At 38.3% G+C, this 19,389-nt stretch overlaps 2 protein-coding genes and 1 long non-coding RNA gene across 4 annotated transcripts; 1 reads left to right on the top strand and 2 right to left on the bottom strand.

Moving 5' to 3' along the window:
• Positions 1-1,492: 1,492 nt before the first annotated feature.
• LOC116303330 (uncharacterized) lies at positions 1,493-17,144 on the bottom strand. Of its 2 annotated transcripts, none has more exons than XR_016120149.1 (2): positions 17,010-17,144; positions 1,493-1,669 (listed from the first exon to the last, which is right to left on the bottom strand). It is a non-coding gene; the product is annotated as an uncharacterized LOC116303330 (long non-coding RNA). The 2 variants fall into 2 exon arrangements; XR_004197942.1 differs by lacking the exon at positions 17,010-17,144 and adding an exon at positions 3,730-3,896.
• LOC148909918 (uncharacterized) lies at positions 8,569-10,926 on the bottom strand. The gene is made up of 5 exons (XM_089033362.1): positions 10,241-10,926; positions 9,806-9,879; positions 9,611-9,702; positions 9,172-9,281; positions 8,569-9,084 (listed from the first exon to the last, which is right to left on the bottom strand). The coding sequence occupies exons 1-5, from the start codon at positions 10,619-10,621 to the stop codon at positions 8,704-8,706; spliced, it is 1,038 nt and encodes a 345-aa protein (XP_088889488.1). The 5' UTR covers positions 10,622-10,926; the 3' UTR covers positions 8,569-8,703.
• Positions 11,097-17,164, top strand: LOC148909917 (uncharacterized). The gene is made up of 3 exons (XM_089032465.1): positions 11,097-11,532; positions 12,583-12,823; positions 17,077-17,164. The coding sequence occupies exons 1-3, from the start codon at positions 11,097-11,099 to the stop codon at positions 17,162-17,164; spliced, it is 765 nt and encodes a 254-aa protein (XP_088888591.1).
• The last annotated feature ends 2,225 nt before the right edge of the window (positions 17,165-19,389 follow it).

Genomic DNA, 19,389 nt, shown 5'->3' with positions numbered 1-19,389 from the left:
CTTAACGTTTATCTGCAAATAAAATTCAGTAATGGCTTTCCTCTTGATCAGTAATGTATTCCATGTATCAGAGCTTTCGTTTTCTTTTCTTTCCAATTGAAAAACAATTTTTTTTAAACTGTTCTCGCGAATCGGGTATAACTATATTATAGTATTTATCATTTCAGACCAAAAACGTTTGACAAGAAAATTAGAATTTCATGCGAAAATTATTCATCTAGGTTGTCAATTTGAATTCTTAGGACTGAAAAACGTGTGTAAAACGGTCCAAAAATATACTTGAGTATTATATTTGATATCCTTCACATTCTGCCACCATTAGCGACCTGTGTCAAAATGAAAAGATGGGTTTTCTTGAGGCACTCGATTGTGTCAACACTGGACCTGATCAAAGAACGGTGAATATTGAAACTGTACAATGTAGAAAATGCTTAGAAAATACAATCACAAAGCATTAGATTAACCGAGTGCGGTTCTTCTACGAAGAAATTTATATTTTACTCAGAATTAGGCATATTACATTTTTCGTTACCATTCTTTATTGTCTATTAATATCCCTTTCTTTGGCGCCTTTATGACTTGACTTTACAATCATTTGCGTTATTTTTACTTTTTACGTGATGAGAAAAATTCACTTATGACCAGACGTGGATTTTCCCCTGCCTTTGTTAGTTATTTCTCCATTTTCCCCTTCATTTTCATTGTACGAGTTCTTATTTCAGTTTCTATCTCATTTTCACTCATTGTACTCTTTGTTCAAGTTCCATTTTAGCGAACAAGAATTTACTGAGTCCATTAAAGTCATACAATCCAAAACATGCTCTCAACACCGAAGGCTAACTAACGACACAATCGACTCACTTAAGGTCTATAGTTTCGCTTCATTTTCTGTCTTATTACATTCATTACCTTCCTTGGAGATATCTTCCATTTTAATTGATTACCCTTCGTCAAACAATCAGCGTTATTGACTGACTCTTCAACCTGTGTCAATACCATTACGTCAAACTCACTTAAGTCATAAGATTCGAGCCGCTTTCTTTTAGGCATCCTTGGACCAAACACTGAAACAATGGAATATTTATCCAGGCTTTTCGAAACTCTTCCATTCGGCATTTTTCCTGCACTTTTTCTTCAAAACTCAAATTAAAAACTTGTACAAAAAATTCTATAAAAATATTGCTTCTAAATTTTCTGCTTTTGCGCTGGCACAGTAGGCAATAATTGTAGGGACTGGGGCGCGTTAGAAATTGAATTAAGATCTAATTTTTTTTTTCTTTTTGTTGTCTTATTTTCCCCCGTCGTTTTTGTAATCGCGGTAGACTCAGCTGATATCTCTAACTCCACAGTATTTACACAAACGATATTTCCTGATTCGGGCTAATCTTCTAAGAGCTTATTGGGATATCCTCCGTCGCCGAGTTGCCGGACACTTTATGAGGAACGAATAGACTAGAGAGCTTTCTTTGATGAACCAATTGAATCCACTGGATAAATCTTAAGAAGTTTATTGAACAGTTTTAACACTGAGTAGACAAGTCGGGGGAAAGCGTTGTCGGCTAGTGCGCATGCTTTCACATAGAGCGCAGCTGGACACTTCGTGAGACTCTATTGCATTTGTTGGACAGGTCTGTAAAGGGTTACCAATGCGTTCTTGGTGAGCGCAGATCTGAAAGATGAATGTATAAATTTCGTATGAGTCGTGAGCCTTGCCTTATCCAACAGCATGGCAAAGTCCGTTAATCCAATCACGCAGTCTGTAGATCACTTCTTATCCAATCAGACTCAGACACGGCACGGTAAAGCCAACAGCATGCCCACATCCGTCCAACCAATTACAATGCAAGAAATTATTCTTTTTATTCACTTTGAAAATTTATAGCCTGCGCATCACCAATGACAGCGCGCTGGTACCATGCAATATACATGGTTAGTGCTACACTATATAGGGTTACAACACAAAAGACATCGATCAGGGTTTTTTTACTGTTTTTCTGCGCGATCAAACTTGGTCTGTTACCGCCGTGCAATGCACAGTAATATTACACGGCTTGGTGCGTTACCGCCGTGCAATGCGCAGTTATATAACACGACTTGGTGAGTTACCCCTGTGCAATGCGCAGTTATATAACACGACTTAGTGAGTTACCCCCGTGCAATGCGCAGTTATATAACACGACTTGGTCTGTTACCCCCCCCCCCCCCCCTCCTGCAATGCGCAGTTATATTACACGACTTGGTCTGTTACTCCCGTCCAATGCGCAGTTATATTTCACGACTTGGTCTGTTACTCCCGTCCAATGCGCAGTTATATTACACGACTTGGTCTGTTACCCCCGTGCAATGCATCGTCCTTGTTACCGCAGCAAGCTCAGAAGACAAATGACAAAACATATATCCGCTCGTTTTTGGTTTTTCAAACTAAACAAGAAGTTTTGCTTTAATATTTTTCCACTAAAACTCTACGCTCTTAAACGAACTAGTATTTTTTAATGACAAGAAGAGCCAGGATTGTTAGCTATATACGTTCATTATCATTTCACTGACAAGTATCTCACGTGCTTAAAGAACAAACTCCATTTTGCGGTTTGTAAATTTTCCATCACAGTATCCAATTATACTTTTAGTACGATAGCATAACTTCTCCCTCAACAGACCGAAGTTCCAAATCTTGTACAAAAGGGAAAAAAACTTTTGCGGTATTTGATGTTAATGGATTCATATTTGGTTTTCTTTGCATAAGTTTTAATCATTCTTCTAAAGAACTAAAAATATCATCCAATATGACACTCTTCTTTGCGGTTTAACATTGTACTCATTATCTTGAATCTTAATTCCATGATTGAACTTCAAAGTACTTAATACAAAATGTTCATCTTATGGTGTATCATTCTCTATATGTAAACACACAATGAGCCTGTGGTCGCATTCTGGCGCCGTTCTACTGTGGCTTGGTATCTGTACAGCTAAAAATATCGAGTTCTTTGCTTGTCATTCAGGTTGTTGTGTTGTGTTATGAGAAAAGAGGGGTCTCGTTTAACGCTGATGCGCAGTTGGTGACGTTAGTTAGTTGAAGAAAGTTAGGAAGAAATAAGATTTTGTCTTGGACTGCAAATGCATTTCATTGCTTTTTTTTTATGACAAGAAATTATTAGCTCCATTAGCTCCATTCGACAGGGCTTGTCTCATAATTCAATTCATCTTTATCAGTTGTTTTTACATTTAGTAATGATACTGATATCTGCTCTAGGGATTTTGGCGCCGTATTCTTCCAAACAACGCAACACAAAACAATAGAAGAAAAGGCAAACGAAACAGCTTCATGAGCAACGCACAAATAGGACTTCTTACAATCAAAATGCTTCTGATTTGTTTGGCATTTCCTGAAGAAGTTTCTCTCGCAACGTACAGAATATTTGCTACAAGTACATCTAGTTTGGTTAGATGTTCATCTTAAGAAGCTTTAAGACTTCTATGAATGGATACGTTTGACGACTTGTGGTTAACCGAACTCACTGGCCCCAACTGGCGACACCACACAATGCGTAAGCGATCGCTTTTTAAAACTCAAACTTATTAACACACTTGAGAATTACAAGCCATCTGGCAAGAAAAGATGCATGTTATGAGCCATGTGCAGTACAGACGAACAACACTACTTGGTTATTAAGAATAGCGTCTTCAAAGCAACCCAAAAAGGCAGCAAATATCAATGCGTCCATTTCGTACCTTTTGAAGAGAGTGCAAATCTTCTAGTGTTAGTGTGCATGTGCAGTAGCCAAGAGTATAATCTTGTATCTTTGTTCTAGACAAGGAATTACTCTCGTAACCACTCGTCAACCATCTTAACCACAATGTCGCCATTACATGAATACAATCTTCTGTGTTGCCATAGCTCTACTATAACAATGTTAATTTAACTGCTACTCCAAGGTAACACATCGACCTGAGGCAAACTCGTGCGCAACAAAGTTAACACCAAAAACTTTCGCACAAGTCTTATTTACCTCTGATGAGTATTTGTTATCGTATTAAAAGACTTTTGGCAAAACGTCTTCACCGTACATATACTGGCTATTGTTCCGCATACTATAAACAAAAAGTGTTCAATGCTTTAATGAACTTGTTTTTAATTCAAATAGCATACTCGTTTTACATGCACTTGCTGTGGTCCTTACTTTACGATCGAATTGAAATTTAAAAGCCTCCATGTTTGTTCGAGAAAGAAATAGCGTGATAACCAGGGGAAAATCAAAAATATCTTACGTATGACCCGGATACAAGGAATAAAACCCCGGGAGGTATGTAGATCGGAGAGAGGCGGGGACTAACACGTTAATACTACTATACGGCACTTCCGATGTAAACTTTACTTGGCGTTCCACGAGTCAGAGATCGAAAGTACTATGATCAAGCAATCTGATTGGATAAGCAGTAATCTGGCTCTGATTGGATCCCGTATTAACGAATGTCTTGACAACCACAATTCGTATATCCGAAAAACGGGATAAGCAAATGATTGGGTCAGCGGTTATTACCATCACACTAAGAAACGATGGGAGACTAGGTGCTAATCTGCCACCTTGAGACTGGGACTGGTAGACAGAGGAAGCGGGTACACTATGATGAATTCCAATCAAAGTTTGTATTATTCTTAAAACGAAAAAATATTAATAATAATAAAAATATACGTTAACAAAACTTCGAGCAGGTATAATGTGTAGGTCACCCATCCAGGTACTAACCTCCCCCAACCGGGCTTGACTCAGTGTCTTCCAAGCCCAAGTGTTTTCCACTGAGCCACGGTTCCAAAAAATTAACATAACATTAGCCGTGAAAATAATGCACCGAATAGACTAGACTTTTTAACATTATATTTTCAACCGATTCCGTGCGTGGCAGAGATGCAAGGGATTAGCCGATATGGTCTGGGGGCCGGCTGGTCTCTCCCCTGATGCTTCGGCTAGAACATTTTCTTGCGTAATTCGTACACCCAAGGGCAGAAGGATTTAATCGCCGTCAGGTCCGAAGTCCATACGCCGCCTCAGCTCTGCGGATGTCTCGGGGGTATGGCAAAGTGGAGTCGATTTTTCTTTCTTTTTTTTATCTTTTCTTTTCTTTTTTTTTTTTTTTTTTTTTTTTTTTTTTTTTTTTTTGGAATTTCTGACTTTAGTTCAAATCGCACTGTGTCCACAGAAGTTCTTTTTTAAATTTTTTATCTTATTTTATTTTTTTAAACTTTGCTTCATTTCACTCACTATATATTCAATATTGTCATACGTTTGTCGGCATTATCAAATAACAAATTTGGATACTTTCATACGATGCGAGATGGATTGGGTGGACGTATCAGAATAAGAATGTACACGAGATGGATTGGATGGATGTATCAGTATAAGAATGTACACCAGATGGATTGGATGGATCTATCAGAATAAGAATGTACACGAGATGGATTGGATGGACGTATCAGAATAAGAATGTACACGAGATGGATTGGATGGATCTATCAGAATAAGAATGTACACGAGATGGATTGGATGGATCTATCAGAATAAGAATGTACACGAGATGGATTGGATGGATCTATCAGAATAAGAATGTACACGAGATGGATTGGATGGACGTATCAGTATAAGAATGTACACGAGATGGATTGGATGGACGTATCAGAATAAGAATGTACACGAGATGGATTGGATGGACGTATCAGAATAAGAATGTACACCAGATGGATTGGATGGATCTATCAGAATAAGAATGTACACGAGATGGATTGGATGGACGTATCAGAATAAGAATGTACACGAGATGGATTGGATGGATCTATCAGAATAAGAATGTACACGAGATGGATTGGATGGACGTATCAGAATAAGAATGTACACGAGATGGATTGGATGGATCTATCAGAATAAGAATGTACACGAGAGGGATTGGATGGATGTATCAGTATAAGAATGTAACGAGATGGATTGGATGGACGTATCAGAATAAGAATGTACACGAGATGGATTGGATGGACGTATCAGAATAAGAATGTACACGAGATGGATTGGATGGATCTATCAGAATAAGAATGTACACCAGATGGATTGGATGGATGTATCAGTATAAGAATGTACACCAGATGGATTGGATGGACGTATCAGAATAAGAATGTACACGAGATGGATTGGATGGACGTATCAGAATAAGAATGTACACGAGTTGGATTGGATGGACGTATCAGAATAAGAATGTACACGAGATGGATTGGATGGATCTATCAGAATAAGAATGTACACCAGATGGATTGGATGGATCTATCAGAATAAGAATGTACACCAGATGGACTGGATGGACGTATCAGAATAAGAATGTACACGAGATGGATTGGATGGATCTATCAGAATAAGAATGTACACGAGATGGATTGGATGGACGTATCAGAATAAGAATGTACACCAGATGGATTAGATGGATCTATCAGAATAAGAATGTACACGAGATGGATTGGATGGACGTATCAGAATAAGAATGTACACGAGATGGATTGCATGGATGTATCAGAATAAGAATGTACACCAGATGGATTGGATGGACGTATCAGAATAAGAATGTACACGAGATGGATTGGATGGATCTATCAGAATAAGAATGTACACCCGATGGATTGGATGGATCTATCAGAATAAGAATGTACACGAGATGGATTGGATGGACGTATCAGAATAAGAATGTACACGAGATGGATTGGATGGACGTATCAGAATAAGAATGTACACGAGATGGATTGGATGGACGTATCAGAATAAGAATGTACACGAGATGGATTGGATGGATCTATCAGAATAAGAATGTACACGAGATGGATTGGATGGACGTATCAGAATAAGAATGTACACGAGATGGATTGGATGGATCTATCAGAATAAGAATGTACACGAGATGGATTGGATGGACGTATCAGAATAAGAATGTACACGAGATGGATTGGATGGATCTATCAGAATAAGAATGTACACGAGAGGGATTGGATGGATGTATCAGTATAAGAATGTAACGAGATGGATTGGATGGACGTATCAGAATAAGAATGTACACGAGATGGATTGGATGGACGTATCAGAATAAGAATGTACACGAGCTCACTCGACGAAAAAATGGATTTGTCATGTAGGCAAACATATAGACAAATATATGGGCAAATATCATATTTGACTAATAGTAGACAATATTTGCCCAATGACTGTATATGATATGTACCTACACATTTATCCCATGGGCACAGATGGCAAAGTCCGTATGGCCCAGTAAAATCCCAAACGGCAAATATATAGCAGATATCATATCATCCATACATTTACCCGGTAGTAAATGTGAATGCTCATTTGATATGTGCACGTATTTGCCCAGCCCGTATATGTGATTCATGCCTTACATATACCCTGTATTTTCCCAGGCCGTATATGTGATTAATGCCTTACATTTACCCTGTCTTTGCCCAGGCCGTATATGTGATTAATGCCTTACATATACCCTGTATTTTCCCAGGCCGTATATGTGATTTATGCCTTACATATACCCTGTCTTTGCCCAGGCCGTATATGTGATTTATGCCTTACATATACCCTGTGTTTTCCCAGGCCGTATATGTGATTTATGCCTTACATATACCCTGTATTTTCCAAGGTCGTATATGTGATTTATGCCTTACATATAACCTGTGTTTGCCCAGGCCGTATATGTGATTAATGCCTTACGTATACCCTGTCTTTGCCCAGGTCGTATATGTGATTAATGCCTTACATATACCCTGTATTTTTCCAGGCCGTATATGTGATTTATGCCTTACATATACCATGCGATATGCTCTGACCGTATATGTGATTAATGCCCCCTTAATGCCTTAGATGTACCAGCGCGTCTTAGCCATATTTGCTCAGTTGAATTATGCTCATCATATTTGCTAAATTTAACTATATTATCAGTCTTCAGCTATTGTCACTTATGGCAGGCCAAAAAAAATAGAAACGATATATGTCGTGACAACCACCTCATACTTTAAACATAGCTAACCTATACTAAGAAGCAGGAAAAAAGACATAAATCATACTGAAACATTTTTATTGTGAATTTCCTTTTCTTGACGACTGATTAACTATGAACAATTTGTTAACTACAACTAATTGAAAATGCTAGTTCTGTAAATTAATTATAGGTGTTTGTTTCATCTTGTGACAGAATTTGTGAAAGGAGATCATAATATATTTAGTTGTCAATCGATCTGTGGCTTATGTACGATTCTTTTTAGATATTCTGTAGTAGTACACTTCATTTATAACTGCAAAAACTTAATTAAGGACACCGAACGTGGTTGGGTTTCTACGAGTTTTATGAATTAAATCTTGTGTCACTGTTCCTCCGTTCCTTTGGCCTGATTTCTAGGGTTTTCCTTCTTCTTTCGATTATTTGAACATTATACTTGTTTACTTTAAGAAATCCAAAGGTCAATAGGCTTAGATAGTCGCTGCTATACCGTTTGACCTTTGGATTTCTTCAAGTAAACGAGTATAACGTTCAAGTAATCGAAAGAAGAACGAAAACCCTAGAAATCAGGCCAAAGGAACGGAGGAACAGTGACACAAGATTTAATTCATAAAACTCGTAGAAACCCCAACCACGTTCGGTGTCCCAGTGCCCTTGATTTGATAAAAACCTTTAGGCTCTCAATGCCCATTCGGGACCTCCAGATGGCCTTGGGCGTCTTGACGGCTCCCCGATTTTCCGCTTCAAAAGCATGGTGAGACTGCGCTCTGACAGCCTCCTTTTTGCCTTTCGGTCCATGCTTTCCATGAACTGATTAGCTAGGGGGCTTCTCCATGGCAGAGGGTGTTTTATTAAAACTTTACTCTGCTTAGTAGGGCCCCCTTCGTTATCAGAGCCACTGTCCGCTGTATCGTCATCAGCCTGGTCATCCGCCTCTGACATCGACTCCTCTGATGACATATACTCCAGTTTCATAATTGCCTTGACTTTCTCTTTGTCCCCTGGCGATAGCGAGGTTGACAAGTCCGCTGCCTTGGATCTGGATTTTAGGAGCTAAAAGAAAAAAGAAAAAAAAAAACACCGTCAGTCAAAGTTTCTTATTAAACAAAGTCATAATCGTTGCAAATTCAGTTTACTTACATTTTGTTTTCTTTGTGTTTTCCGCTGCATCTTTTGATGCCTTCCAAGGGCCCCTGAACGCTCTCTTTTGTTTCTCTTTCTTCTCGTCAGAAAGTGACTTTTAAGGGCAGCTGAAATTATATCAAGTACCCATATATTAAAACTTGAGACAAAATTTGTTAGAAATTTTGGCATTTGGCCGACAATTACTCCTTTAGCATCCATTTGTTTTTGCTTTGTTTTGTTTTGTTTTTGTTTTTTTTTTGTTTTTTTTTTTCCGTGTTATTTTATTTCAAACTGCTTCCCCTCCCTTCGGCATTTGAATATTTCTAAAAGGATTTCGTTACCCCCTCCCCCCCCCCCGACCACCACCACCCTTTGTCCTCACCCCTCCCCCCCGGGTTAACTTTGATAGGTGCATAAGGCCTTTCGCACTTCGTAATATAAAATACATAAATACCTTCTAACTCGACGGCAGAGACATCCTTATGAACATTCAGAACTCTATCCCTTATTGCGTTATTAATCTGTTCGTTGACGTCATCTCTGAAACTAATTAGGAAATGCCATATTGGAGTGGTAAGTGGAAACTTAATATGGAAAGAAACTATGGATGATTCAGACAAGATCATTTTTATTAAATTTTTATACTTACGCTTTAGTAAAATCCCATATAAGAGGGTTTTCTTCCCTGTCCCGTAATTTCTTTGCTACCAAGCGTACTTCAGACTGTAATAACATAATATAATTCATTAAAATCATAAGCTGTACCTTAAGTTATTCTTAGACATAGTAATAATGTTTTCATTATTTTTATGGCTGTGATTGTATAATATTGGGAAAAAAATCGAAATCAAATCAATTCCTTTACAAAAAAGGAAATTATCATTATCATTCAGTGTCTTGTTATTGGAAATCAATAGTAAAGTTTGGTAGCATTAACCACTGCCATGGCGGGTTTCCCGCCAATTTTAGCATTGCATAAATTATACCGCTGCATAATTATACCAACTACTCTTCGCGCCAAGAATTCCCAGTAAAATTATCAATAAAAATAGCTTGCTTTTTAAAATATTGCCACTTTACTTACTGCAACAGCCTTTGAGACAGTAATCTTGGTCTTGCTGTTGTCCTTGTTCTGCTGGCTTTCTTTTAAGGCGGCTAGTATTTGGCGGTTTTGTTCTTGCAGTTCTTTAAACTGTTTTACAATCGTTTCGAAATTTGAAGAAATTTCTTCTTTTTCGCTGTCGGGGTCAACGTTCTCATTCTCGCTTGTTGCTTGCAATAGGCGATTTCTGTGTTCTCTTAGCACATCCTCGTTACCACCAGGGACAGAGGGAATAAGTATATTAAGCCTTTGAGAATTGGCGCCATTTTCAGTATGTCTACTCGTACTGCTTGTACTGGTAGTTGCAGTAACAGAATGGATTGGCATTGGGCGTCCTGGTAAAGGTGTAGATGTTCTTCCCATTTTTTGATCGCGACGAATGAACGCAATTTATTATAAGCAAAGATATAGAATGTGCGAGAAACTAGATGACCGACAGAGTTTGTTACCTGTTTGTGACCAAAAGGCGAATGAACGAATAAGCACATCCACCGAACAAATCTACCCCCTATCTATCACGGCGTATCACGTGACTTGTGATGACATATACGTTCATATAATGAAGTCTAATAATAAAAAAAGGAATAACTGTCTTATAAAAATGCTGAAGTTGTATCCAGGATTCATGTTAAGTAATATATCTATTATCTTAAAGCTATTTGCTCCATTTTATAAAGTTATGAAATTTTTTCTAAAGCCTAGATTCACGAAATATCATTGCAATAAACTTGATTAGCTTCTAGCTCTAAAACCATCGTACCATTATCTGCCGCCAACAGTGACAGCTCTAAGGAAAAGGGCGCGGTAATAAAGATCCGGCGTGCTTTTGTCCAATGGCATGTGGTTGATGGACGTGGAACTTTATTACGCTGGAATATGGCTGTTAGCCATTCAAAATGCTTGGATTTTGAGTAATTATCCCAATGATACACAACGTCTTTTTAATTATATAGTTCTGGAAAACAAAATGTCTTCTGCGATGTCAAAGCGTTATCATTGCTTTCATTGTAACGAAGATTTACATTACAGAGTATTTTGCCGTCACAAAGAAGAATTTTATGATCCTTTAACAAATCAATGGCAATTACAGCGGAATGACGACGAAGACTCAAATGATAGTATTTTCACTCACGAGATTGACGGCCAGAACGACACTTCTTCTAATGACTACAGCGAGATAAACGTTTTGGACCAAACTGATCAAGACTCCTCTGATGTGCCAAATACAAACCAACCATCAAGTGACGAATTCTTACCAGCTACTTCACAAAAAGGTATTGATGTTATACGTTTATTTGATGATTAGATTATATAATCTTTAAATGATAAAGTCAAACTGCATAGATAAAAGACTGAATCTTTAACAAGCGGCTGATTTGCACATGATCTAGCTCCCCTATTGGATTTACTACCAAGCATTAGTGTTATTGAAGCGAGATTAAGTTAGAGGTACAAATGATTCTTTTCTATTTCTATCTTAGCCTCGTTTTCACCGTTACTTTTAAGAAGGGTGCATTATTAAGTAATCGGCTTATGGTTGCCATTAAAACCTCAGTGTTCATTCAGAAAGGTTCATTCAAAGAGTTTATAAAATCATAGCTAGAGATAACTCATTTAAAACGCCAAAAAGAATTTACTATGTTCAAATGGATATTGCTGTACATTTTCGTCTCCAAATCAATTCATGACTGTGGTCATCCTGAGATAGCATGGTATCCGGCAAAACACGTTTGTCAAGTTAGAGAAATACAATTATAAGTAATTTATTTAATATGTCTCTTGGGTTTTTTATTTTCGATTTATCATTTTTCTTTCACGAATTATAAATTGTTGTTTTGCTGACTTAGAAATTTATATTTTATTTTCAATGGAAATCATTTATTTTCAGAGCAAAATTTGGGTCAAAATTATACATTTAGGGACCGGTCATTATTTAAGTTGTAGGTAGGGGGGGGGGGGGGGGGGGGGGGTGGAGGAGAAATTGTCAGTGACGCAAAAAAATTTCAAGGCCCCCCCTTTGAAGGCATCCAAGTTTATCGAAAACCCCCCATGGATTGTAGTAAAAAATTTAAAAATTTTCCCTAAAAGTCATTTTTAAATTTCAAGACTTTCACTAGCAAAAATTTCAGGCCCCCCCCCCCCCAATTTTTTCTCCCCCCCCCCCCCCCCAACTTAAATAATGACCGGTCCCTTAGCCCATGAGGTTTTTTTTACTGACATTTTTTTTTTCTAGTATTATAATGGTTTCAGACTTTATCTTATACTATGTTGCAGTTATACAATGCCGAATGAATAAAATACATCGTATTTGCTTATGTTTAAAGGAGACGGAATAAATAACTTTGAGGAAGAAGATCAAGTGTTTTTGGATGACAAGTTGGACAGTGAATCTGACCATGAAGAGATAAGAGGAAATGAAAGAAGGAGATTGGTTGAAACTTGGGATATTGATATCGAAGACGTAGAAAGAGATTTTGAACAATCTAGTGCAGAAATAAGCGTTGCCGTCGAAGCAAGTTCCCGAGTGACCCTTATTAACTGGATTGCCTTGTTTGTGTGCTTTTGGTCTGCATACTTTTCTGTACCAGACCGAGGCATTGATATTCTCCTCGCCTTTTTTAAAGCGATTTTTTCAGGTTTTGTGTGAGCTTTCGCCAATCATTTTCCCAACCGCAGTATTGGTTTTCCCGAGCTCCTTCAAACTCTTGAAAAATTATCTTTCTTTTAAAGATAAGCATTCAAAGTATGTTGTTTGTCCGAAATGCGACACCCTATACCGTTTTCAAGACTGCATAACAACAAGATTCGGGCGTGTCATTGCTAAACCATGTTCTCACATTGCTTTTCCGAATCACCGTCAATTGTTTCGCCGCACACCTTGTGGAGCGGAATTGCTTAAGGAAATTCGTTTGAAAAATGGACAGACGAAATTGTACCCACATAAAGTTTATTGTTATAAAAGCATCAGAGACACTCTAACTCACTTTATTAAGCGACCAGACTTTGTACAAAAATGTGAGATTTGGAGAAATCGGAATGTACCGGACGATATTTTAGTTGATATTTACGATGGCCAAGTGTGGAAAGATTGGCAATATTTTAACGGCACTCCTTTCCTTGCCCAGCCTAATAATTATGCTTTTATGCTGAATGTTGACTGGTTTCAGCCTTTTAAGCACAGTGTCTATAGCGTTGGAGTCATATATATGGTCCTCCTAAATCTTCCGAGAAAAGAAAGGTACAAAGAGGAAAACGTAATAATAGTTGGGGTAATACCTGGTCCACACGAGTCCAAATTGAATATCAATACGTACTTACAACCACTTGTAGCCGAATTGAACTTATTGTGGCACGAAGGCATCCAAGTTCGGCCTCATGGGAGTAGAACAGCAAGATGTTTTCGAGCTGCCCTCCTTTGTATTGCTTGTGACATTCCTGCACTAAGAAAAGTTTGCGGTTTCTTAGGATGTACTGCTCACCGAGGGTGCTCAAAGTGCACAAGATTTTTTCCCGGAGATTTTAGTAGCATGGATTTTTCAGGTTTCGAAGATGACGATACACCAAGGACAAATGAAGAGCACCGAAGAGAGGCTCAGAAAATACTCAATGCAACAACCGCTGATGAACGAAACCAAATTGAAACTTCCACTGGAACAAGATATTCTGAACTCTTACAGTTGCCTTACTTCGATTGTACTCGTTACCATGTTGTTGATCCTATGCACAATTTGTTTTTAGGGACAGCAAAACATTTAATGAAAAATGTATGGCTAAATGCTGAAACGCCAATTATTTCTAAAGAAAATTTGAATAAAATCCAGGAAAAGGTAGATGACGTCAAAGCACCATCATTTATTGGGCGTCTCCCGAAAAAGATATCAACATCGTTTGGAGGATTTACTGCTGATCAGTGGAAAACATGGACTCTCTTGTATTCTGTATTCTGCATTTGGAATATCGTTCCAACAGATGATTTGGAGCTGTGGAGGTTATTCGTATTGTCCTGCTTTCACCTTTGCTCTCCACTTATTACAACTGAAGAGCTACAAGAAGGACATGATTACCTAGTGGAATTTTGTAAATCGTTTGAAAAACGATATGGAAAGGAACGTGTTACGCCAAACATGCATCTACACCTGCACCTCAAACAATGTATTTTAGATTACGGGCCTGTATATTCATTTTGGCTTTTCAGCTTCGAACGTTTCAATGGGATTTTAGGAGCGTTTCGAACTAACAATAGATCTGTTGAAATACAAATCATGAGAAAATTTCTCCAAAAGCATGAACTAAGAGATATCCCTTTACCAGAGAGATTTCGAGAAACTTTCCAACCAGTATTTCAACTTCTTCAGGAGGCACAACAAGTAGGAACACTTGGCGAAAGCATCCCATCAATACCATCAACACTTAATCTTTCAGTTGGTCAAGTACTACGTTGCTTAGAGTGGAGCAATATGAATGCATACTCATGTTTTTCACCTCGATCCATTGATGTTCTTGATGATGACTATACAGAATATCTCTTTAAAGCTTATGAAACAATTTTACCTCAACACTCGGTCATTGAATGTGTTACCGATACGTTTGAGAGAATTAGTACCATTGGATATTCGGGGACAAAGCTAGGGTCCTCTGACTCTAGACTGGAACGTTCTTCCTTCATTCTTGCAAGTTGGTGTGGCCAATATAGTGGCAGTATTGAGACCGATTCATTTGACTTGCGCCCCGGTGTTGTCGATTTCTTTCTTAAACAAACCATTATAATTGATGGCAAGCAGGAATCATTGTGTATGGCAAAGGTTCGATGGTATCAGCGACATCCAGAAAGACACAGGATTGGCAGACCACATGAAATTTGGTGCAGAAACTTGTTTGAAATGGAATGGCCCTCTACATTCATTCCCATACAAAGGATACACAGCCAGTTTGTTGCTGCTTACGATGTTATTGACAAAGAAAGAGTATTAATTGTTTGTCCTTTACTACGTAAATTGTACGGATGATGGAGATGACAGTAAAGTATCATCCAGGAAAAATATTCAAAGCTATCAAAAATAAACTGTTTGAACTGTGCATCAGTAACTAGATAGTCAAAATGAAAATTGAATGAATTCTTTGATGAGTTTAAAATTAGATGAATTAAAATAATTATGAATGAAATTGCATATATTGCCAATAAAAAAGATGAATTCATATGTTTAGACTAAACAAAATTGATGCTTCAAATAATATTACAGATGTTAGCGGTTTGAAATGCAGCTGAGGTTAATGGGTTAATGAGTTTTCTTATTGTCACTGGAAAAAACGCATGTACGACTTACGCATATTAAAAATACATCGTCCGCGTTTTTTCCTGTGTGTATCAACGCATATAACCTCACTTTCATGACATCAAAGCAAAGCAATTATTGAATTAATGTGGTCGCAACATTGATGTCATGCGTTAGGAGAAAAAATTGACACATATGACTGAGATGGACCTGCATGCACTCCCCCCTCGTAAGTCGTAAAAACAAGCCAACATCCATCATAATTCAGTTGAAAAATTATTGATTTGTTTTGAAAAGTTTTGATTGCAATAAATTGAAACGGAAACCTCACATCGGATATACTCAGTTTGGGGTATTGTATTTGCTCCCCAGGTAAATATGGGGCAAAGCCTAGTGCAAAGTTGATTTCATATGTGCCCTTCATTTGACAATAGGGCAAATATAGGGCAAAAACGGTTATCATATATCCCCACTGGGTAAATGCGTCTAAACTAAGGGCAAATATATAACATATTTACCCATGTGTTCAGATGTATGGCAAAGCAATGGCAAATTTATTAGAAATTTACCCCGACCTTTGCCTGCATAGGCAAATGTATGGGCAAATATAGAGCACCATATTTGCCCAACATTTGCCAAGCGGACATATGATGACCAAATCCATTATTTCGTCGAGTGGAGATGGATTGGATGGATCTATCAGAATAAGAATGTACACCAGATGGATTGGATGGATGTATCAGTATAAGAATGTACACCAGATGGATTGGATGGACGTATCAGAATAAGAATGTACACGAGATGGATTGGATGGATGTATCAGAATAAGAATGTACACGAGGTGGATTGGATGGACGTATCAGAATAAGAATGTACACGAGATGGATTGGATGGATCTATCAGAATAAGAATGTACACCAGATGGATTGGATGGATCTATCAGAATAAGAATGTACACCAGATGGACTGGATGGACGTATCAGAATAAGAATGTACACGAGATGGATTAGATGGATCTATCAGAATAAGAATGTACACGAGATGGATTGGATGGACGTATCAGAATAAGAATGTACACCAGATGGATTAGATGGATCTATCAGAATAAGAATGTACACGAGATGGATTGGATGGACGTATCAGAATAAGAATGTACACGAGATGGATTGCATGGATGTATCAGAATAAGAATGTACACGAGATGGATTGGATGGACGTATCAGAATAAGAATGTACACGAGATGGATTGGATGGATGTATCAGAATAAGAATGTACACCCGATGGATTGGATGGATCTATCAGAATAAGAATGTACACGAGATGGATTGGATGGATCTATCAGAATAAGAATGTACACGAGATGGATTGGATGGACGTATCAGAATAAGAATGTACACGAGATGAATTGGATGGATCTAACAGAAAAACAATGTGCACGAGGTGGATTGGATACTAGGCAGTTAGGTCAAGAATATACCTGAAATGTACACCTGAGGGTACTGCACCCCATTCAGGATATTCATGGAAATATCAAACTTCCTCAGTTTCGTAAATGTACTCAATAACAGACCGTGGGATATTAAGACAAACCTCACAGCCGTACAACACCGTGAGTTGTTCAACCGAAGCTAGCCATATGCATGAACGAATATTCTCTACCATGAGTTTAATAATAAACATGACCACGTGATGGACGCACCGGAAGGTCACATGTAGTGAAAGTAACTGCTGAATGTTCCATCAGTTGCGCACTCACGCAATTTCAAAATAGTTATTAACTCTAGAGATACCAAAAAGTGGTGATATTTCAGGCCTGCGCAGTACATTTAGAGCTTAGTCTGTCTCTATGATCTGAAACCCCCAAAATGCAGCCCAATTATTTTTTTTTTTACCCTAAGCATGCAGTCCAACCCTTTTTCTATACCGACATACCACACACAAGCGCGTCCTAACTTGTCCCATCGTTACCAAATTTGGCTGTCAATTAAAATGCTTTTCATTCCTTTCAAGACTCGATCTTTTGATACCCAGCTTCTGTTTGTTGATGTACTAGTTCGTGGCTTGATCGACATACAGATCTCCTCATCGAATCAGCGGCTTTGAATGTAAGTTGAGTCTGAAGGAATTATAAAAAGGGGGTTGGAATCTACTCTATTAGAGGTTTTGTTTAAGTTACGTTCATGCGGCATCACTGAACTCGAGGAAACAAAATCAAGGAAAGTCTTGATCATTAATTTAGCGATCTTCAATTTTGAGAAAGCTGAAACCATTTTAGCAGATTTGTTAAAGATTAGCTATTGTCAAATAATGATTAAGATTATATTAGAGATCTATTATATCTGATAATTTCCGTATTTAAACAACAATGGACATCCCTAATAGTATAATTATTTTATTAATGCGTGTTTTGTTCCTATTGCTCTATATTATCTTTCTGTTGTATCGCTGTCATTGATATAAAACATAATCTGTTTCAAGTAAATATTGTATTTCGAGGCGAAGAAAGACACGATCGGCTAATTCCAGTTACGATCATTATATTTAGACTTTTTTTAAATCGAATTCGAGTTGTTTGTTCATTACTTGTCGTTGTTTTGCACGGCTGGCCCGTCACGGTGATAGGTACACGATAATCGGTCACCACCTATTGTTCCTCGCCAAGACACCATGCATAAATGAGATGTTTAAGTAAGATTTTTTTCTGCTCTCTTTCATTTTCAAAAAAGCGCACATCAGGTCATTTTCCAGAGCGAAAGTTCGCTGTTCTTCTTGCGCATGATAATAGAAAAAAAAACTGTGTGTGAATGGTAAGAATGTGCGCAAAAATGTAACATCGATCACACGGAAAATCTTTTTTAGGCGATCGACCAAGTGGTGGTCAGACAAGAGAGGTGGTCAGTCAAGAGAGGTGGTCAGTCAAGAGAGGTGGTCAGTCAAGAGAGGTGGTCAGTCAAGAGAGGTGGTCAGTCAAGAGAGGTGGTCAGTCAAGAGAGGTGGTCAGACAGGAGAGGTGGTCAGTCAAGAGAGGTGGTTAATCAATACAGATGGTCAATCGATCGAGTAGTGGATCACCTCTCTTGAACCGACCACATCTATTGAAGTGACAAAATCTATTCGGTGCGACCACAACTCTCAGAGTTGACCATCTGTGAGGACTAACCACCTCTCTTGAACCGATCACCTCTCTTCAACGACCAACATTATTCAAATGACCGCCTGACAACTGACTTCTCTCTCCGTTGTGCGCAACATAGACAACGAAAATAAAATCAATAATAGTCAAATTGAAGTGTGCGCACGTTTCGTGGGTGTTCAGCGATTACACGTAGTGGATTATTGGGGTAGACACGGGGGGAGGGGGGGGGGGGTGGTGGGGATCGATCAAAAAACTTGGGAAAGTGAAAAAAAGCTTTGTTAATTTAAGGCAGTCATAGGTCCTTCCAGGACGAGGGGAGGGGAGGATACGTCACTGAATTTACCAGTACAGGCTAAAGGGGTATATGGTTACACACATTTGAGACTTGCGGCAAAATTCTCGAATACCCTCCCCTCCCTCCCTCTCAATAATAGTCTCGCAGCTGTATATGTGTGATTATGATAATCCGCGTGAGAAAGCTGAACTCGTCGGTTTTCGTAGCTTCACGAGGTATTGATCCCCTGACCTGAGTGACAGCTTGCTCGCTTAACCAGTAGTCCTACCTCACAAGATAGATATTCATACCAGTTATTATAGACCTATCGCAAAGTCAACAGACACTCGACAAGTTTGGCATACCAAAAAACTTTGCGCAATGCGTGACAAGGAATTTTCGATGATCCGTTATGTAAAGGAGGTCACGTCCACCAATCATCATAAT

Source organism: Actinia tenebrosa, unplaced genomic scaffold, assembly GCF_029948245.1.
Source record: "Actinia tenebrosa isolate PJP-AT-01 unplaced genomic scaffold, QUT_ActTen_1.0 PGA_scaffold1__47_contigs__length_23844297, whole genome shotgun sequence".
In the NCBI taxonomy this organism is placed as follows: domain Eukaryota; kingdom Metazoa; phylum Cnidaria; class Anthozoa; order Actiniaria; family Actiniidae; genus Actinia; species Actinia tenebrosa.
This window is presented reverse-complemented; position numbering and strand designations above follow the sequence as displayed.